General features: G+C 60.3%; 2 protein-coding genes across 2 annotated transcripts; one reads left to right on the top strand and one right to left on the bottom strand.

Moving 5' to 3' along the window:
• The first annotated feature begins 1,969 nt into the window (after nt 1-1,969).
• On the top strand, nt 1,970-11,092 carry CCDC69 (coiled-coil domain containing 69). Its single transcript, XM_082324591.1, has 9 exons — nt 1,970-2,020; nt 7,112-7,181; nt 7,618-7,781; nt 8,021-8,096; nt 8,290-8,363; nt 8,598-8,699; nt 9,071-9,190; nt 9,436-9,533; nt 9,743-11,092. Exons 1-9 carry the CDS (start codon nt 1,973-1,975, stop codon nt 9,909-9,911), a joined length of 921 nt encoding a protein of 306 aa, XP_082180717.1. The 5' UTR covers nt 1,970-1,972; the 3' UTR covers nt 9,912-11,092.
• Nucleotides 11,093-11,179: 87 nt separating this feature from the next.
• Nucleotides 11,180-17,573, bottom strand: LOC309596227 (cationic amino acid transporter 2-like; the record flags this gene model as incomplete). The annotated part of the gene is made up of 12 exons (XM_082324080.1): nt 11,180-11,250; nt 12,504-12,590; nt 12,842-12,950; nt 13,583-13,749; nt 14,142-14,284; nt 14,416-14,518; nt 14,906-15,042; nt 15,522-15,744; nt 16,097-16,233; nt 16,501-16,669; nt 16,933-17,088; nt 17,201-17,573. 12 exons carry the CDS (start codon nt 17,571-17,573, stop codon nt 11,180-11,182), a joined length of 1,875 nt encoding a protein of 624 aa, XP_082180206.1.
• Between the last annotated feature and the right edge of the window lie 3,361 nt (nt 17,574-20,934).

The raw sequence follows: 20,934 nt of genomic DNA, 5'->3' as shown, positions 1-20,934 counted from the left end.
ACGCCCTCATCCCTGAGCCCCAGCTCTGCCTCACTGGTTTGATGCCTCAGCCTGATGTGACCAAATTCTCTGCTTTTTCTCCACCATTAGCAAGAGAAACCCTACCCAGAGCCCCGCTTTGTGGCACAGTGGCATCCCAGTGCACCCCCGGGAAAAACAGAAATTATCACAAGCGCATGTGCAAACTGCTGGAGCTTCATGCACCAGCAAGAGGAGATGGGAGCTGGACAGGCTCCTCGTCAGCTGCCCACACAGCTGCTGCTGTTCACAGCCCCAGCGACGCAAATTCAGCCTGGAAATACGCATGTGCTTTTGTGCTGGCCTCTGTACGCCTTCACTCTCCCAAGTCTGGCCCAGGATTTTTAATTAACCCTGGAGAGGTGGAGACCAGCACCTTGCACTGACAGAGCTTTTTATCCCACAAATGATCTACTCAGCCCAAATAAGTACTCTCAGGCAGACTTGCCCCATGTATGAAGTGCTGGGGGAGATAAGAACAGAGACGCTCTCGTGGTTTCGGAGGGGTGGGAGCCGATGCCAGGAAGCTGCCGTGACTCACGAAACTTCACCCATGTTAAGCAGCACCTACCCAAGAGGATGCAGGCAACTGGTCCCACCGGTCCCCAGGGAGACTTGGGGCAGCCATGGGCCTGCCCCTGACCTTCCTCACCCTCCTAACCAAGCGGTGTTTCACAATTTCCCTCGTCCCAGGGTTACCAGGGCAGAAAAAACACCTCCAAGTCGACCACGCACCTCCGCTCCCTCGCTGGCTGGGCAGGCGGTGCCCGGGCGGCGGCGAAACGCCAGCGTGCTGGCAGCCCCTCAGCGGCGGGCTGCTTGGACTTCTCCCAGGGGATATTTGGAAAATGTCAGAATAGAAACTTGTTGACAAAAACTGGCAGTGTTTCCATATGGGCACGGCCTCGTGACCAGGTTGAAACACTCCTATTTCAGCAGTACTGGGTGGCAATGGTTGATTTTTCAGGATGGAGTATGTGTTCATTTAGAAATGTCTATTATTTCATGGCATTTTAAAAAATCATCAAAACCAAAACATTTGGAGGAACCTGCCTTTCCTCCCATTAATTTTTAGACAGGACACTTTCAAATCCATGTGTTTCCCTACCTCTTTGGGACCCGTTTCCAAAGCGCAGGATTTCCTCCTGGAAAAGGGCACCCTGGCTCCAGGCCCAGCATTTGGGGTGTCTGGGATGCTCAGGAGGGGGGGTGCCAGAATGCAGCCCCCCAGGCCATACGGACCACACCGACAGCCCCCTCCAGCCAGCACGGCTACCCCAAGAGCAGAGCTCCTGCCAGAAAAAAAACACCCCAAAACCACCACCTTTACACAATTACCCCGGCACGAGCTGCAACTTCATGGGGTGAAGGCAATAGCCAGGATGGATCCTGCCTTTGCCCCTCACATCCTTTCTCCCGGGGGGCTGGGGCTCAACCCCCCGAGCCAGCCCTGCTCCGGCTGGACCCCAGCCCCGGTGCAAGGGTCCTGCTCCCCTTTCCCCTCACCCAGCGGCAGCCCCGCTGCAGGGGACCCCAGGGACAGAGCATTCCCGGGGCTGGGGGTCCCGCTACCCTGCTCGGGACGATGCAACCCGAGCCCAGGGCGGGGACACCCCAGGGTGGAGGGGCCCCGGGGCCGGAGCACCCCCGCCGGGCGCCCAGGGCCAGCCCCGGGGGCGGGCAGGCTGCGGCCGGGGGCCCTGCCCGCGGCTCGGGGGTGCAGAGCACCCTCTCCCGGCGCTGCCTGCGAGCAGCTGCGGGGACTTTTTTTTTTTTTAATTTTTTTTTTTTTATTAGTTTTTTTTTTCTGTCTGCCAGCCCCAGCTGGGGCGGCTCGTCCCGACCCGTCCCGACCCGTCCCGTCCGTCCCGGTCCCGCCGGGCAGCGGCAGGCGCCCGCCGGGGGATGCAGCGCCCGGCGCCCCGCGGCTGAGCGGGCTCCGGGCCGGGGCTCCATGGGCTGCACCGGCAGCGCCCTGCGCTGCTGCCCCGCCGGCGGCAAGGTAGCGGCTGCGGGGGCTTGCTGGGCTGGGCTGGGCTGGGCTGGGCTTAGGCTGGGCTTGGGGCTCGCCTGGGGTCGGGGCTTTGCCTGGGGTCTGGGTTTGCTTGGGACCGAGTGTGCGTGTTGTCGGGGTTCGCATGGAGATGGGGTTCGCCTGGGGTTGGGGTTTGCGTGGAGCCCTGCTGGGGAGGAGGTGTGCTGGGGGCACCCGGCGTGGGTCCCCCCCCGCCCTGGGGAGCAGCGGGGCTGGGCGGTGCGGGGGTCCCTGGCTGCGTGTGACCCCACCGGCATTGGGGTGGGGGAGCCGGCACTGGGCACAGCAGGAGTTGGCAGCCACCTGCACCCCTCTGGGCTCTCCCCCAAATCACAGAGAAGCCCGTACTAAAGGGGGTGCAGCATCTGGGGTAACAATGCCTGTTGGAAATGCTGGTCCCATAGAGGACAGGGATGGGTTCCCCCAGCTAGAGCTTTATCGTCTTCCCACAGCATCCTCCCTTGTCCCAAAAGTCAGGTCCCCCCTTGTGCTGGGTCCCCCCTTGTGCCGAAGGCAACACTTCTGCAGGGGAACGCTCCGAGTCCCCAGCAGCGCGTTGCTCTGCGCTGAAGAGCTCTTTTGCGAGTTAAGGTCTAGAAATTATCTGCTGCTAATTATTATTATTTTTTGACGTGCTCATGCTGTCTTAGCACCCCGCCATCGGCCTCAGGAGTTGTTTGTGAGGTCGGACGTGCTGTGCGTGCTGGTGTTGGTGGGTTGTGCTCACTGGAGGGTGGCAGGAGCAGGAGGAAAGTCGGAAAGGCCCCGACACGGGCGGCCCTTTGGAGAGGCAGCTGTGAGAGCTCGGCCGCCCGGGACCATGCGGCCAAAGCACAACCCGCTGCTGGGATGTGTGGGGGGAGCAGGCGCGGAGCTTGCACAGCCCTGGAGCCAGCAAGTGCCTTTATTTACAGCACTTGCTGGCTTGGCTGCTTCTCCATATCATCGGAAAAAAACCCCACTCTTCTCTATGTCATAAGATCAGACTCTTCTGGGCTGGTTTGTGACTCTGAGAGCTCATGAGAAGGGGCATGGGACAGGGAGAAACAGCAGCCCCCGAGGCCCCAGGTGTTGAGAGCCCCACGTTTACCGAAATGCGGAAATTTAAGTCAGAGTCATTCTCCCGCAGACGCCTCCCTTCCTGCGCTCGCCCGCTCTTCTGCTCAGCCTTGCGGCACTGCTCACCGCGATTTGTGCCCCATAAAACAGCCCTGCTGCTGTGACTAAGTTGCAAGTTAATCCCGAAAGCAGCACCGAAAATCCCCTTTATGGCAAAAAGGGGTAAAGGCGGGCATCGAGCCGCTCCTGCCCACGTTCTCGTATCCGGGGTACCAAAAGGCGGGGGGGAGACCTTCACCCTCCCGCTGCTGATGGGTGGACTTGCAGAGCTGGTCCCTTGGGGTTGCTTGGGGATGGGGCAGCCCTCAAACCCCAGGGGGTGGATGTCAGGGGGCTGGGGGCTGTTGTGGGGCTGGGGGCTGCGGAGGCTTTTGGGGCCGATCCCAGGTTGGAGGTGACCTTGGAGATCCCGTGCCGGGCTGGGTTTGGTGGGTGGATGGCATACCAGGCACCGCTGCGTGCCCCGGGGGAGGCGGCTTGGCAGTCTCGTCCTTCCCATCACCAGTGTGCGGGCAGCAGGGCGATAAGGAGGCACGGGCTCAGGTGCCATGGCCAGAGCCCGGCCCCGAGCTGCGGGCACTGTCCCCGGGGGTCCCTTCCCCTCCAGCTCCATCCACCCACGCTTGGCCGCTCGTGGTCACCGCTTCCCCTTCGGTCATGCTCCCGGCGTGAGAGAGGCCAAGATGCCTCCCTGAAAGATCAGGGCTGAGATTTGGCCACCTTCCAGGGCTGGGGTGAATTTATTTTGGAGATATAGGAACTATATGTAGCAGCAGGAGCCAGGGAAAGGTCAGGATGCAAAACTTGGGGCTGTCAACGGCGTGAAGGGTTTGCGTACAGTCTGCGGCACAGATCTGACTGTACGAGAGGTGATAGCCATCTCATAACATAACCGTTGCCGGAGGAAAAACAGCAGCAGAGTCGAAGACAGGTCCCACAGACCTGTGCAGCGTTGCTCTGGCAGCACCGAGCATTTGCTGCAGGTCCCAGGGAGGTTTTAGGGTCATGGGCCAAATCCTGGCCCCCTTCTCCACAGCCACAAAGCAAAACCTCATCCCCGGGAGCAGCGTCGGGATTTAAATGCTCATTTCCTGCCTCTTTGTGATTTCGTTTGCTGACAGTAACATTGCATGGTTTAATTGCTTAACATAATTGTAAAACAGGAAAAGAGGAAGAAAAATACAGCACAAAACCCCACCTCACGCTAAAAGCTGAAGCAGAGGCTGCAGCTGACCCAGCTGCCCGCACCGTGCCGGCTGCCTCTGTGCGGGTGCTGCCCACCGCTGGCACCTTTCGAGATGCCTCAGGTCCTGCTGGAAATCCTGATTAATCCATCCGTAAACAGTTTTGCTTCAGACCATTAGAAATATTTAGTTCTAAGAACATGGATACTTTTTTTTTTTTTTACAGCTAGAAGGTATTTTTTAGCATGAGCCTCCTCAAAGCCAAAGCCAGAGGTTTCCATGTTGGGACCCTATAGGATAAGCAGCGCTGCCGATGGCCTGCACCTGCGGGACATTTGGGGCTGCTTCTTCCCTGGGCCAAAGCCGATCCAGCTGGAGCAACTCCCAGCTTTCTCCTTTGGCACACAGCGGATACGAGGACTGTCTTCCAGCTCTCCAAAATGCACCAGGCAATACCAGCAGCGTGGGTGCCACGTGCTGCTCTGGAAGTGGCAGCGGAATGTGCCTCTATATTTCAGTTAGTTTTCAGCCACATTTTGTTTTTCACCTTGGCTTTGGCGGTGGAGCTCTTGTCCCAAAGGACAATTGAGTGCTTAGGAGTAAAATTAGCTCCAGACGCTATTTTAATTCCTCCTAGAGGTAGGAAGGGTGCCTGGCTTGGAGCCGCAGGGCAGGTATTTAGATTTGTCTGCTGATGCTGGCATACCTCTTGCTCCCTTTAGGCATTTCTGAGTTCAGTGCAGTTCTCTCAAATCATCCTCCTTGATGGTGGCTCCGAGGCCCTGTCCCGCTGGGTTTGGGCATGGGGGAGAGGTGAAAGCGCCCTGGATCTGTGCTGGGGACATTGCCCATGCTACGGGGGTGAGCAGGGGTGACCAGCCCTGGGCAATCCGTCCTTGGGCATCGCCTTCGCCAGCGAGCGGGACGCATGCAGCGGAAGCGGTTGGTTTGGGCGGGTGAGGTTTGGGGGTCACTCCTGGAGGAGGTACCAGCATCCCGCTCCTGGCAAGGCTCAGATCATCTAAACCCCTTGGGGGCTGTGTGACCCCGCCGTGCCAGGACGGTCCCCCCACACAGCCTTTGCTTTGTCGCAGTAGAACCTGGGGGGGGGTGCTTTTGAGGTTCCCGTGATGCCCCCCAGGCTTGCAGAGCCCCGACTGTCTCATCCACCTACCCGCCACCGGACTCCAAAACCCAGCACGGGATACAGGGTACATTAAATAGCAGGGGGATGCACATCAGCATGAGATGGGTGCGGGGGGCAGGCTGGACACCCTGGGGACCCTTTGCAGGCAGGGCTGCTGGGGCTCGGCAGCATCCCGGGGAACCCCGCGTTTGCAGGGCGAGCCGTGTCGGCAGCGAGAACAAACCCTGCGAATCCGACCGCCTGGTGCCTCCTCGCCCCGCTGCCTGGGCCGCGTTCAATGCTGCGGCCACTCACGCCATAGAAGGGAAGATAAAGCTGTGGCTTCCCAGAGGCTCAGAGTTTTCCTGCTCTCTCTGGCAACTGTGCTTCCCTCCAGCTTCAGAAGGGGGGCTGCAGGGGAGGCGGAGGCAGGGACGCCTGTTTGCTTTGCCTCGCTTTTTTCCCAAGCCAAGCTCCCTAGGCTGGTCTGTATTTGGCCACGCCGCTGTGACAGCAGGGCCAAGCTGGGGTGCAGCCGGCACAGTGGGGTGCCCAGCGCCCCACGGGCTGCAGGGCTGGTTTTGTTAGGGACTGGTATTTTTTGGGGTGGCTTTGCCGGGAGCTGGAGAGCAGCAACGTGTCTGCAGGTGGATTCCCTCACCCACGGTGCATCCGCACCCCTGCCCAGAAGCACAACCCGGTGATGGGCATCAGGGGCAAGATTTGCCCTGCACCGGGGAGGCCGAGCTGCGAGAGCAGGCGAGCTTTGCTTCTAACTTTCAGCAACAGATAAAAATATATCCATCTCTTTTTTTTTTTTTTTTTTTCCCCTCCTCCCCTCCAAGTGACTAAATTAAACCCATGCAGGGCTGGAAGGCATCCCACGGAGCTGTGTTGCTGAAGGCAGCTCCCAGCTCTGGGTTCTATCAGCCCCGCGGTAGCAGCGGGAGCGTGCGGCAGCGCGCGGGGCCGAGCAGCACATTCCTGCACTCCTGAGGTCATTGCTTGTGCCGCCGCCAGCCCTCGCCTGCTGCCAGCCCTGCACGGGGTCGGCATCGCCTCTGATTTATGGTTATTTTTCATTTCTCACTTCTGCTCCGGCACGGGCTGTGTCAAAGGCCAGCTGTATAAAGCACCGGCAGAGGGGTGTGTTTGGGGTGCTGCAAGGTGCCTGGGACCAGGCTGACCCTGAGCATCCCGGGGCAGCAGGGACGGGGTAGGAGGAGGGTGGCAAGGAAGCACCAGAGCTGGAGCCCTGCCAAGTGCTGCCTGCTCTCCTCCACTAAATGTTTTGCTGCTGGAGCCTATTTTGCACCAGCACTGTGTTGGGGGGGGGGGGTGAGCATCCCCCTGGTTTTCCAGCCGGTGGCTGGCAATGCCGCATGGTGAAGCAGCCAGGACATGGGGAAATGGCATGAGTTTGGGGCTGTCTGCCAGGCAGCACGTGCGCACCCATGGGTGCTCGGGGCTGGCAGGGGGTCAGGGAGGGACCACCACTGCTCGAGCACCCGTGTTTTTGCAGGGCTGAAGCGCACCCAGCGCAGGGTGCCTGGCTGCAGGGTGTCCTCTGCCTGCAGCCACCTGCCCGCCTTTGTCCCCCCCTGCTCCAGCCCCCTCTCTCTCTGCCAGAGACAGCTAAAAGCCCAGCAGCAGAAGGGACCAGCTTCCCAGGAGCTCACGGCCTTGAAGACAGAGAACGGTGAGAAGAAAATGTGTGTCTCCCCCTGCGCTGTGCTTTCGCAGTGTGATATTAAGAAAGCAGTAGGACAGACCCCAGGGCGGGTGGCCTGTGCCAGGGCCGGGGAGGATGAGGATGATGGCTGCAGCCTCCACATGGCAGTGGTGCAGGCAGGCAGACATGATGGCATCCCAGAGCCGATGGCATCCCATCCTCTCAGGCAGACAGGTCGTCCCCAGGGCAGGAGGCTTAACGAGCTGTGTCCTCTCTGAGCCTGCCAGAGCCATCCCAATTAGTGCTAATTTGCACCAGTGAGATGGGGGGGGTATTTGTCCAGTGGGAAGAGGACAGGGGCTGCACCCAGGCCAGCGCGCTGGCAGGTCGGCTGCCCAGGACATCCAAGCAGCCCGGTTCGCGGGATGCGGCCAGCACCGTTTCAGCCGTGTTTGCATCGCAGCCAATGCCACCCTGTTGCCTGAGGTCGGGAAGGAGAAGGCAGCGCTGCAAGAGGAGCGGACGGAGAGCACGAGACTCCTCCAAGGCCAGGAGGAGGAGGAGGAGCGGCTGCGGGATGCCGGCCGGGCAAGGACCACGACAATCGCCCAGGGCGTTAACATCCAGGTCAGTCGAAAAGGCGGGTGCTGCTGGGGGCAGCGGCCGGGCAGGGAGCGTGTGGCCAGCCAGCACTTCCCAGGCAGCGATCACTGACCTGGCATACACTGGGCTGGGCTCTCCCATTTTCGGGAGAAGGAAGGTGTTAGGAAGGGGTTAGGAAGCCCGGAGCAGAGCGGGCAGGGAGGGCCAGAGCATCCCTTATGCCAAGTCAGACATATAGGATTTGTTGTCTCTCTGCTTCCCAGGTGGAAAAGGGAAAAGACCTGGAGCTGGAGGAGCAGTTCGATGCCCTGAGGAGGGAGCACACAGAGACCCTGCAAGGTGCGTGCCAGGACAGCAGGGCAGCCCCCCTGCCCGCTCCCCCCCACTGCCAGCACTCCTCTGGCTTCGTGTGGGGTCGTGGGGATGCTGCCCCTTGCTCCACAGCATCATGGGGCTCAGGTGGGGCTCGCGTGGGGCTTGCTGCCCCAGTGTCCCCGCACCGGTGATGCTCAGTTCACGTCCCCCCCTGCAGAGCTCCAGAGAGCGCATGAGCAGGAGAAGCTGCTGCTGGCAGAGTCCCACCACAGGTCCCAGGCAGCCTTACAGGTACCCGTGGAGAAATACCTGGGGAGAGGGTGCTTGTGAAGGGCTTGAGGACCATCTGCTGGCTCTGCCATGGTGTCCTGAGCTCCTCAGTGGCCACCTCGGTCCATGTTGTGCCTGGGGACCACGCAGACTCCTCCAGCCCTGGGGTTATCAGAGTACAGTAGCCCGGCAGTGCCCCTGCTCAGGAAGAAACCCCAGACACCTCCCATCCTGTTTCTTCCCCGGCTGCCCCAGGAGACGATCCAGGCACTGAATTCCCAGCTGAAGTCCTTCCAGGAGAGGATGAAGCGGGTGGAGGAGTCACTTTTGAGCACAGACTACAAGAAGCACATCCAGGTACAGGGAGATGCGGGACCGACAGCCTCTGCAGAGGGGTATCAGGGAGGGGACCTGCTCCGGGGTGCTGGCCCAAAGCCAGGGGTGCTTCTCTGACAGACCCTGAGAGCAAGGGGCTGGAGCCAGGGGGGCACAGGACAGCTGAAGGGGGGAGCAAAGCCCCATTCCTAGGAGGTGCATGGGTTGTTAGGGTCCCTTGAACACAAGCGATGGGCGAAACATGGTGCCTTATGGGTACAAACCCATCCTGGGCCATGCAGGGCCCCAGCTGAGAGCACTGACCCACTGGGGTCATGCGTGGGGGGGAGAACCATGGCAGATGCCCCCAGTGCCCACCCTGCTGCAGCTGCCGCATCTGCTGTGCCCCGCAGGAGCACGGGAGCCCCAGCCCCTTCTGGGAGCAGGAGCTGGAGAGCCTGCACTTCGTCATCGAGATGAAAAACGAGCACATCCACAGCCTGGACAAGAAGCTGCTGAACCTGGAGACTGTGGTGGGTTCAAAGTGGGGGTTGGAGGTGGGCTTTCCTCTTTCCATCTCTTCTCCCCACCTGAATCCCATCCAGAAATTGCAGCTGAAGTGGAGCTGGATGGAGCCTGGTTCCTCCCTCAGAGTGGGCAGGGGATGTGGGTGCAATGCCACCATGCTCCCACCAAGCCACCTTTCCCCGAGATGGGGCAGTGGGGAGGTCAGGGACGCTTTCCAGCTCTCTCCTTACCCCTCGTGCCCCCCTTCCAGGCGGAGAGGAACCTTCTGCTGGAGGAGAAGGTGAAGACCCTCCAGCAGGAGAACGAGGACCTGCAGGTTCGCACCCAGAACCACTTGGTCATGGCAAGGTAGGTGCTGGTCCCACGCATCCACCGGCTGCCCGGTGCACGGTGGCAGGGTGACAGCAGTTGCAGGTGGCATCTCCAGTGGGGGGAGAGGTGGCAGTGGGGGGGAATACATCACAGCCTGTGGTGCCACTGGGTGCTTTGTGGGGAGCAGAAGGGGGTCACGGGTGCTTTGCCCGGCGACTCCGGCAGCGCGTGCCGTTTGCCCACAGGCAGCTGTCGGAGGAGCTCCTGGCCGCCCGCGGGGCGCTGGAGAAGGAGGCGCAGCTGCGGGAGCAGGCTCACCATGAGAAGGAGGAGTTGCTGTACCGCGTGCTCAACGGGGGGGACGGCTCCCCTTTCCCCATCGCTGCCGGCGAGGTGCCCCTCATCGCCACGTAGCACGCTGCTGACCGGCACCGCGCGCTGCCGGGGGGCCTGTCGGGGCTTTTCTCCGGGCACTGAGCCCAGGGGTGCTCTCACAAGTGCCCCCGCTGCTGGGGCAGGCCCTCGGGGCGGCCGAGCCCTCAGGGTGGCCCCGTCTGAGCAGGGCGATGGAGCATTTCACAAGACACTTGTGTCTGCCTTTCCCAGCCTGTGCGGGGCTGCAAGGGATCACCGGCCACCCCTCTGTGCCATCCCTGCACCCCTTCCTCTGGTGGGAGGCTGTGGGGGTCTTTCTGGGGGTAAAAGGGGTCAGCCAGGACACACAGACGTGCATTGGGCTGGATCCGACCCAGCACTTGGCTCTGAGCATAACCAGCATCAGCGCTGCCTGGGGGCACGGAGGCGAGGAAGACCAGGCGGTCACTGAAATGGTAAGGGGACAAGCACTGGGGGGATGAGAAGGGCACTGGGGACATGGTGGTGTTAAGGTACCTCACTCCCTGGGAAGCATCCCTGGGAAGTGCATGGCCAAGCCCAGGGCTGAGCCACAGAGGCTTTCACAGGGCAGCAGCAAAGGGCAGGAGTGATGGGTGCAGCCAGGTATATCCACCACCTCCGACGCTGCCCTTGCCATAAACCATGCCAGCCTGTCCCATTTTGGGGCTCAGCCTCCTGCTCAGGCTGCCCCAAGCCAACGCCACCCACTTTCCAGTGAAAGCAGGGCTTCCCCTGCCTGGGACCTGCCTCGCTCCCTGGGGAGGGGGACCAGGCAGGGCTCCCACCGGTGCCCTTCTCTCCCCATCACCTCCTCAGTCTTCAGCAAACAGCTCCCAGAGATTGCTCCCGTGACCCAGGTGTGCTTCCACTGACCGTCACACAGATGCCAAGCCCTCCTTGTCCCCGATGCCCATCAGCAGCACCACCAGCCCTATCTTCTCCCTCAAAGCTGGGCAGAGGCTGCAAGCCCGGAGGTGCACGTCTGGGGAGCAGAGCATCCTCCCGAGGGGGAGCAGGCTTCAGCGCTGGCTGCCAGCACAAGCATCCCTCCCTGCTCCAAGCCAGCACGTCCCCACCCGGGAGGACGCTGCCAGCACGGCTGCGGTGCCATGGCTCGGGGCTGGATGCACACAAGCACTTTCCACTGGGTGCACGAGTGTGGTGGGGCAGTCACTGCTCCAGGGGCTGTCACTGGCCTGTCCCCCCCCCGGGGCTGTTTAGCCAGTGTGTGTGTATGCGTGTGTGTATGTGTGCGCACCAGGCCAACGTGCTACTGGCTGTAACAATTACAAGTCTGTAAGAAGCAGCAGCCTCAAGAATCCCATGTCTGTGGTGTTGGGGACTGGTGCGGGAGCATCTCACAGCAGGGCCCTGTGTTCCTCACCTTGGGCAGGGGGAGAACGGGGAGGGGTGGGCACAGGCACCACAAAGCCACAACAAGGGAGGTCCCCACTGCCAGTCCCCCTTTTCCTGCTCCTTCCCTTGTTTCATTCATTTCATTGGGCTTCCAGGATGGGGCAGACCCCAATCCTCCCAAGCCAGCAGGGCCACTGCAACAGCTGCTTCTGTCCTTTGTGCAGATCCTTATTGGGAAAATGTCGGCTGAACAAGGCAGCCAGGAAGGCAACAGGGATGAGGGGTCTGGCTCTCACCTGAGCACCAGAATGGGAAATGGGGGTGCCTGTTATATCAGAGTAGTGTCCCCCCAGGGCACCCGCTGCTCCGTGCATCCCCACGGCTCTGGGGATGGGTGGTGGGGGCAGCCTCTGGCTTTGCACAGCACCCTCAGGGATGGGGGGGGAGGGACCTGCCAGGTGCTGTAGCACCAAAGGAGGGGAAAGGGGGCAAGGTTGCTGCCCCAGCAAATCCTGCCTAGCTGTGGTTGAAGGGGGCACAGGGAGATGAGGCTGGTGGGCTCTGGCATCCTGCTCTGGGCACCTGCTACCATGTTCCCACTGCTCTGAAGGCAGATCCTGCGTGGGACCTGGAGGAATGTGCCTGGCTCTGCAAAAGGGGAGTGCTGGGAACTGAGGAGGAAGAATAAATGAGTACAGAAAAGGACTTGTCCACAGTAAGGAGGAAAAAGCCCAGCCCCTGCAGTACCTTGGCAGTCATGGGGGGCAGGCAGGTCAGCCCTGCCTGCCTCGGGGTGCAAAGGCAGCATGGAGGGTCAGGGCAGCACGAGAAGCCTCCACTCTGCTCCACCGTGAGCGGCTGAGGGGCCAGGGTGGGCGAGGGGCCGGGGGGGAGTTGAGGGGCTGCAGAGAGAGGTTTCAAAGGCAAAAAAACCCCACCACAACCCAGTAACAGCAGCAAAACCACTCATCTGCTTTATCCTCTCCAAACAAAACTTCAGCAGGGGGCTCACCGTGAGGATTCGGGTTACTCAGGGAGGTTCACCAGACCTGGGAGAAATCAGCTCTTGGGGCCCGTGTCAGGGCTGTGCCCCTCTGTGGGATGGGACCTTCAGCCCAAGGGGCCTCTTTGCCCGCCAGGCACAGGGTGGAGGGAGCCAGGCGCTCAGGGACCAGCCTGTCTCCTTTTATTGCCCTGGAGCAGAGGGGCACCGTGCAGTCCCGCAGGGCTCTGGGGCCATCTCCCTGGCCGTGCTTCTCTGCAGCTCCCGAGGGGCTGCCCCTTCGGGCCAGCGGCTCTCGGTGCTGTGCCAGATCCCGTAGCCAAAGTAAATGAGGAAACCTGGGAACAGACAGAATGGGGGGGGGGGGTCCTCTCTCTGCCCTCCCCTCCCAGCCACAACATTCCCAGTTTGGGCCACCCATCAGAGGATGGGGTGCTCCCACCACCCTTTGACATCAAAGTTCAGCGTCTCCTCCAGCTGCCCACCACCACTCTGCAGCCAGCGTTAATGCCTCAGGCTCTCAAACCACCTATGCTTCACCCAAAGAGGCTGCTGCCAGCTCCAGGACCTCAAGGGTGGCCGGGCTTACCGATGGCCATCCAGAGCAGGTACCGCAGCCAGGCAGCCGCGCTGAGCCGGGCCATCAGGATGCTGTTGATGGTGATGCTGAGGAGCGGCAGGAAGGGCAGGAAGGGAACCTACAGGGACCAAGCCCAAGGCAACAGGGTCATGCCTTCTCCCAGAGGCACAGCAGGGGTTTCACAGCTCACTTGGGCTCTTTGCTGCTTTGGCTAGTTGCCGACAGGCAAGTGGAAGCCCAGCCCAGCTGTCAAGCTGTGAGGCTTGGAGACCTGAGCTGGAACTGCAGCCGGTGCTGGAGAGGGATGCTTGTGGAGGGTGGTTTGGTTGATAGGTCCTGCACCGGGGCAGGAGGTGCTGCAGGATTTAAGGGGGAGGCAGTAAGCCACTAGCAAAAACAATCCAGGGTGTCAGGAGCGGGTTTCTTTTTACTGAAGAGCAGCTCTGATTCATGCAGCAGGCAGCGGGCTCAGTTGGGGCTGCAGGAGGTGCCCCTTTGGCCTGCGAGACATGGGGGGAAGAACCAGGCAGCCCTCACAGTCCCTACGTAAAACCCCATGAGCTGCCTGATGGCTGCAACAGTGCTTTGTTCAACATGGATGCAGCAAAGGTCTGCCTGACCTGAAGCAGAGGGAACACCCCCCCGATACAGCGTAACCCTTTCCCCATGGGGCTGTGGCACTTGCCTCCTCTCCATCCCCCATGTCCTTCTCCTTGGGGACAGTCCCCGAGAGCCAGGCTGTGTGCTCACCATGAAGGATGCTCTCTCCCGGCTCTGAGGCTGCCTCCAGATGAGCAGAGCTGCTGCCAGGATCCCCAGGAGAGGCAGAGCCAGGGCAGCGATGCACCAGGCACCCCCGGCCCGGAGACAGGGCAGCCCCGCGGTGCTCACCCAGCTCACGGCGCAGACCAGGGCGGCTGTAGAGGGACCACGGCAGCGCATCAGGGCAGCGCTTCCCTGGGCTGAGCCCGTCCCTCTCCCGGGGTGCAGCACCCAAGGCTGCCATGGCGGGAGGGACAAAGGACAACCAGGAGACAGGGCTGGGTGGTTGTCATGGTGGGTTTAGCTTTTCTCTCCAGCCAGCCTGGGAAGCGGAGGGAGCAAGAGGTTTCTCTGGGTGCTCTTGGAGCAGCCAGCTGTGCGGCAGTCAGGAGAGGGCAGAAGGGAGCCAGGCAGGCCCTGCCTGCATCCCGCTGCTGGGTGGTTTTCAGCAAGCAGGAACCTGCCAGTCCATGCTACAGCAGCAATGTCCCCAGCGTGTCCCCCCAAGCAGGCACCCATAAAGACCATCCATTGCTCCTGAGCGTACCTACGGCTGTCAGAGCCCAGGCCACCACGGCAGAAGAATGTGGGGTGGGATGCAGGGGCGGCCAGACAAGATGGTCCCACCAGAGCTGCACAACTGGGACTTTCCCCACAGGAGTGTCCTGAGTGCTGGGTCCAGGCCGGTACCTGAGGAGCAGATATTGGACATCAAGGCACATGTGCGTGCACCTGCAGCGCACCAAGGCCAGTGCCTTGTCCCAGGCACAGCCAACATCAGAAGTTGGGTGAGCCCTGCCTCCTGTCCCCAGCAGTCCCACCTAAGCAGCAGCACACAGCCAGCCACCAGCGAGTAGGCCAGCAGCGTGCCGATGGACATCATGTCAACCAGGGCTTTCAGGTCGAAGAGGAGGGCCAGGAGAGCTGCGGGAACAAGAAGCCCTTTCAGCGTCCCAGCAGAGCTGGCAGCACTGCTGCTGTGCCCACCTCAGCCATGCTCTCCTGGCCCCCCCAGGTCCCCCTGACACCCACTACAACAGGACTCAAGCACCTCAATGAGCTGGAGATGCTTTGGTCACTAGTGCAAAGCATCCAGCCACCTCCTGCCTGGCAGCTCGGAGAGGCTGAACTGGTGTCCAGGACAGCATTGAGGCCAAATGGTCCTCACCCACAGCAAGGAGACCTCTCTCTGGGTGGAGAGATATTGCTCAAAGAGCTACTGGCAAGCTAGGGGGTCTGTGTTGTCCTGCTGAACGAGGACATCCACCAAGCCCTGCTCAAGGCTAAGGGGTAACCCAATCGCTCACCCACCTGCCACTCCTCCAGACACCAGCGTTGCCACCACGGGGCACTGACGGCGACTAACTTTGGCCAGAGGATTGAAGAGGAGCCCATCTCGAGCCATTGCATACAGGATCCGTGGCATGGGGAACATGGAGCCCAGGAGGCTGCAGAGAGGGGAGAAGAGGGCAGGAATCCAGGAGGTGCCATCCTGCCTTTTGCTCCTCCTTGGGTGCCAAGGGAGCTCCCATTCATCTGTACAGTCCATGACCTTCTCAAGACCGTGCTGCCAAGACCATCAGCTCCCTCACCATCACACGAAGGACGAGGGAAGCAACATCTGCAGGTCACCGGGAGCCCTGTGCACACCAAGACACACCAGCCTGCTCCTGTGGCCACGGTGCCACCAAACATCCAACCACTTCCTCCAACTTTGGGCTATAAGTGGCACGCCAAGGGGTTTGGTTGCTCTCCTTGATGAGAAGCAGCCAGAGTGGGAGTAACAGGGTTCGTGAGGAAGGGCTGAGGGATTTTGGCCGAGCAGGGCAGTCAGAAGGAAGGGGTTGAGGATAGCTTCTGCATGTGTTATAGCTCCAACACAACCTTACTCTGAGCCACAGAGCTGCCATCAGGGGCTGCCCCTCACCTGGTCGTCAGGGCACACAGGGACCCCACAGCCACAACGTGCTTTACACTGCTCCAGCCAACATATTCAAAAGCCACTGGGAGTGGGCTCATGGTGTCCAGGAGGTAGTAGGGCATCATCAGGGTGAGGGCAGCAGAAACCCCAAAGTACGCAAGGAAGCAGACGAGGAGGGAGAGGACGATGCCTATGGGGATGGATCTCTGCGGGTCCCTCACTTCTTCCCCTGGGGAGGACAAGCTCAGCTGTAAAAACAGATGTTCATTTAATATCCCATATCCCCCCACAAGAGGGGACACAGAGGCCTTCTAGCAAGGATCACTAGACCTCCTGGGCTCCAGGGTTATGGGGATAGGGACTGTCTCTGCTTCAGGATTAGCCGGGTGGTGCCACGTGGACTCTCATAGTTCCCCCTCTGAGCATGGAGGGCAGGACAGAGTGGCTGTGGCACAGAGCCGGCAATGTGCCCATTCCCAGCCCAGCCCTAAGCAGCTCCCAGGGCTGCGGGGACAATCACTGCCACGGCCCCCCAGCCTGCAGGGGAGGGTCCCGCCAGCATCTCCCCCCGCCTCACTCACCCATGGTAGCAATGCAGTCAAATCCAACAAAGGCATAGAAACAGGTAGAGGCTCCAGCCAAGGTCCCGGTGAAACCGTAGGGCATGAAGCCTCCCACCCCAAAGGCACTGGTCATGTTGTTGGCCACAGACTGGTTCCTGGGAGGAGGAGGAAGAGCAAGGCAGTGCAGAGGGGTTGGTGCAATGGGGTCCCAGGATGGGGCCAGGCTGAACAGCCCATCCAACCTGCTCACCCCCCCAGCATCTACCCAGCAGGGCTTAGGACTTTGGCTCTTTGATGCCTTGCCAACAGGGCAGGGAGAAATGGGAAAAAGCGGAATTTCCTGGGATAAAGCATTAGGGGGATGACCCAGCCATCCCCATCGCCCTCTGAAGGCAGCACAGGCAGAGCGGCACCCCTCATACCCAGCCTCACGAGCAGCTGCCCTTGGCAGGTCATCCTCCCCAAGCTTCCAGTGGTTCAGGTTGCCTTTGATGAAGCCACTCACTGTGACAAAGAGCAGGACAAGCACGTTGAGAGCTGTGAAGGCTTTGTTGACCATGGTGGACTCCTTCACACCAAAGGAAAGAAGCCCTGGGGACAAAAAGAGCAAAACTGGCCAAGCCCCCTGGATGACACCAGGCCCAGGGTAGACATTACTGGGGAGGGTGGGAAAGGGGCAACAGTGGTAGAGTCAGGAAAATCTGCAGATTTCCCCAGATTCCCCTTGTATTCCCCATTCTTTGCTCAGGGAAACGGAAAAGCCTCAGAGGGGTCAGCACCATCCTGAAGAGCCCATCGTGGAGTGAGGAGCTCATCCTACATGACGGAGGGTGGCACAGGGGGAGGCATCCTACCTGCCAGCAGGACCACCAGGCCAGCTGCAAAGGCATCCGGGTGCTCTGCCAGCCCCACAGAGCTCATGGCCGCGTGAGCACCCAAAAACTTCCCCATCTGCTTGCCAAGGAGCTGGTCAAAGGTAGCGCTCCAGGCCCGGGCAACGCTGGCAGTACCTGGGAAGAGGTGACGGCTGGGGCAGTGACGGTGGCCCCGTGGGTCTGGGAATGACACCCAGTAAAGCCACCAATGCAAAGCAAAGGTGGAGGGATCAAAAGGGCCTTATACCAATGACATAGGACAGCAGCAGATTCCACCCAGCGATGAACGCCCACAGCTCGCCCACTGTCACGTAGCTGTAGAGATAGGTAGACCCAGCCAGGGGCACACGGGCCCCGAATTCGGCATAGCACAGCCCTGCCAGAGCAGACACCATGGCTGCAATCAGGAAAGAAAGGATGATGCTTGGGCCAGAGCTGCTCTTAGCCACTTCCCCTGCTAGGACATAGACGCCAGCCCCCAGCGTGCTGCCCACTCCCAAGGCGATGAGGTCCACAGTGGAGAGGCAGCGGCGAAGGCTGGAGCCCTCCGAACCGGCCGGGACTCTCTTTCTGCGGCAAAGCATCTTTGAAACAGAGAGCAGGCAGCCCCAGCACGGCATCTGCGGGAGAGGAAAGCAGCAGGCGTGAGGATGCTGCTGCCCCACAGGCACCACCCTGGGGACAGAACCCAAACCCAGCTTCAGCATTTTCCTTGCAGCTCCCACCATCCACACGGTGTTTTCTGGACTCTCTGCCTGTTTTCTGTCTCTGCCAGAAAAGCAATCCATTTTGGAGCAAGATGGGGCTAAAGCAGCTGCATTGCTCTCTCCTCCCCAATGAGAAGTGGAGCAATGCACGACTGGGGTTTGCTGGGCTCTGTCCAATTCATGCTACAGTGAGAGAGGACAAGGACATCTGCTTGTCCCGCTGCCAGCTCAGAAAGTCCTATTGCTCCAGCAGCACCCCCAGCAGGGACACACAGCCAGCATTGTCCCAGCTTTGACACTGACACTATTCAAAATGCAGAAACCAGGCCAGAGAAGGAAGGATGGGAGATGTTCTGCTCCTGGAGCAGCCTTTGGCCTTGAAGTGCACCAGGAAGGACCCATCTGCTCAGCTGAAGATGCTCCCACAGCACCCATAACCATGGATCAACAGCAGGGCTCAGGCAGAGACAGGTGCCCTGGGCCATCAGCCTGTACAGTAACGCTGTGGCTTGCTCGAGTCACCAATGAGGATGTCAGCCCAGCAGAAACCCCAAATTGTGTGATAGTTGTGCTTGGGGCAAGTGAGGTGCTTCGTAGGGCATGCCTGGGATTTGTGTGCCTTCCCCCCTCCTGCTCGTCCTTCCCCAGGAGCTCCCAGGACTGGAGAAACAGGGGCTGCATGCCTCCACATCTGCAGGGTGCTGCCAGGACCTCCAGGTTACCCCGCAGCAAAGCAAAATCCCTGCTGCACACTTCAGATCCCATAAACTGCTACTTACAGGGTCAGGGACCCAGCTGGAAACCCTGCCCACCAGCACATCCCAGCAGCACTGAGGATCACAGGACCATGCCGTCCCTGCTGCTGCACGGAGCCCTGAGGCAGTGCCCGGCACCCTGACCCGCAGGATGGGGTGCTGTAAGCCCTTGTGGCACGGGGAGCCCCAACCTCCAGGACAACTGCTGTGTCTCCTGGGGGCTGGAGAGCCGCTGCCCAAGGCCAGCTGGGGCTGCCTTCCCACCCCCCCAGCAGCACCCACCCACTGCACACCACCAGTCCCCCCATTGGCATCTCACCCTGATGATTTTCCCTTCTTCTGCAAACAAACTACTTACTCCAGCCATCCTTTGGGCAAACTGCTCCAGCTGTGAGCTGACAGGGAGGGCAAGCTGAGGCACCCCCAGTTACACTCCCCCCTTAAATCCCTTTTGGGAGCGCCCTGGCCCTCCTCCCGCTGACCACCACTCAGGGCTGCACAATGGGAAATCTATGCAGAAATATTATTCCCACAACGCCTTCCAAATCATACACACAAGCCTGTAATGCTAATAGGCTCAGAGGCATTATTGAGGGAGTTTAATTAGCATTTCAAAGTTGCCCATGCAGGTAGAAGGGGGAACCCCTTCCCTCTCTCCCCGCTCCCTCACACCAGGACCCTCATCTCAATCTGTGGAGCAGGTTTTGGAGGAAATCCAGGCAGAGAGGAGCAGAAACACAGCCAGGTCAGGATGCAGGGGAGCATGCACCTACAGCTGTGACTGCACCCAGGCTGAGCTGCCCCAGGGAACACAAAGGCAGGGGAGCAGGTCTGAGAATTGACTGCAGCAGCAAGGCAGAGGAGCACAGACCCAGCTCCATGGGATATTTGCAGCAGCACATCCACCTGTAGCTCCCAGAAGCAAAGTCCTGAGGCTGCCTTCACTTCCCCAGTATTTGGACACCAAGACCCCAGTTGCTGCCCACACCTTAGCACAGCCCCAGTGCATAGACACAGCAGCCTTAGATAAAGAAGTACCTAATCAGCACAGCTTGTAGCAGAGCAGGAGCAGCACCATCTATCACTGATCAATCCAGCCTTGCCCTGGGAGCAGGGCTGGGGCTGCAGCTCTCAGCCAAAGCAACACCTGCCCCATCCCAGCCCCTGTCGTGGCCAAGAGATTGCAAGGGTGCAACAAGACCTGGATGCTCCTCCATGGGGAATGAAATGGGCACTAAGAATGCCCCTAGCACAGTAGCTCCCTCCTGAAGTACAGCCCACAGGAGCCAAGCAGCAGAGTACAGGCAGGCTTAGGATGCATGCAGGGCTGGGCTTAAATAGGGGCCCAGGGTTGTGTGGGTGGGGGTCCCAGGTGAGGCTGCTCAGGACCAGTAAGGCATATAAGTGCCCTCAGGCCCCAGCACAGCTGTTCTGTAGGGCTGCTCCTAACAGGGAGAGGAGGTGGGGAAGCTATGGTATGACCCAGCTGGTCTTCATCACCCTGGGAGAAGAGGACTAAGTCTAGGCTCTGAGGAGAAGCTAGCAGCTGGTATTTTGGGGTGAAGCGCTATGATTTTATTGTAGGTAGTGCTCAGGCTGAGTCTGCTTACAGTATTTGGGGACAAAAACTTCTTAGACTGTAATGTAGTTCAGCATGCTCTCGAGCCTTCAGCTTGCAAGGAGCAGAGGCAGGGGACATCAGCCACGCAGGACCAAAGCAAGGAAGGATCTAGAGCACCTAAAACATAAAGCTCTAACTACAAGGCTGCCCTGTCCTGGCTCTATGGGGCAGCCCCATGTCCCCACTGCACCCTGTGAGCTCCTGGGCTAGTACCTCTGGGGCAGGGAGGCTCAGCGCACCGGGAGGAGAGCAGGGCTGTTGTCCTGCCTTGCAGCACAGGGTGAACAAAGATGTGCTTGTCACCCACGCTGTCTCACATGAGCAAGGTCTCCAGACACCAACGCCAGCCTGAGGGAACAACAGGGCACGGAGGAGCAGCCGGTGCTAGCTGGCCATGAGGGCCTCCCCCTCCCAGGGTGCCTCCAGTCCCCTGGGAGAGCACAGCCCTGTGGCCACGTGCCAGCCATCGGGCATGTCGCACCCAGCCTGGGGTCCCTGCTGCCCAGGACCACCACTTCCCAGGGCAGGCAGGGCTGAGCAGTTCAGCTGCCTTGCAGCCCCCGAGAGATGCTCTAGCCAGTGGGTACCACCAGCACTTGGATGCCTGAATGGTCATATTCCAGCAGACTTCAACATCTCAAGGAAGCCCTTGGTTTCATCTGCTCCTGCTGGTATCAGCCAGAGCACGGACGCCACTGCCCGTGGCTCCTGGGGAGCCCCGCCAGCCCTTCTGCAGCTTCTCTGCTGGTTGGGGCAAAGGGTGGTGGTAAAGAAGGAGTGGGGTGAACCTGGGTAAGGCAGGGAAGGAAGGGGCCTCCGGGCGTTGCGGGCAGCGGTACAGCCTGCCAGGAGCATCTGGAGAGGCTCAGCCTGCATCTCTACCCATGGCTGTGCTGCA

This window comes from Platalea leucorodia (genome assembly GCF_965183815.1).
Source record: "Platalea leucorodia genome assembly, chromosome: 11".
Taxonomy (NCBI): Eukaryota; Metazoa; Chordata; class Aves; order Pelecaniformes; family Threskiornithidae; genus Platalea; species Platalea leucorodia.
The sequence above is the reverse complement of the archived record's forward strand: the minus strand, read 5'-3'. Positions and strand labels throughout refer to the sequence as shown.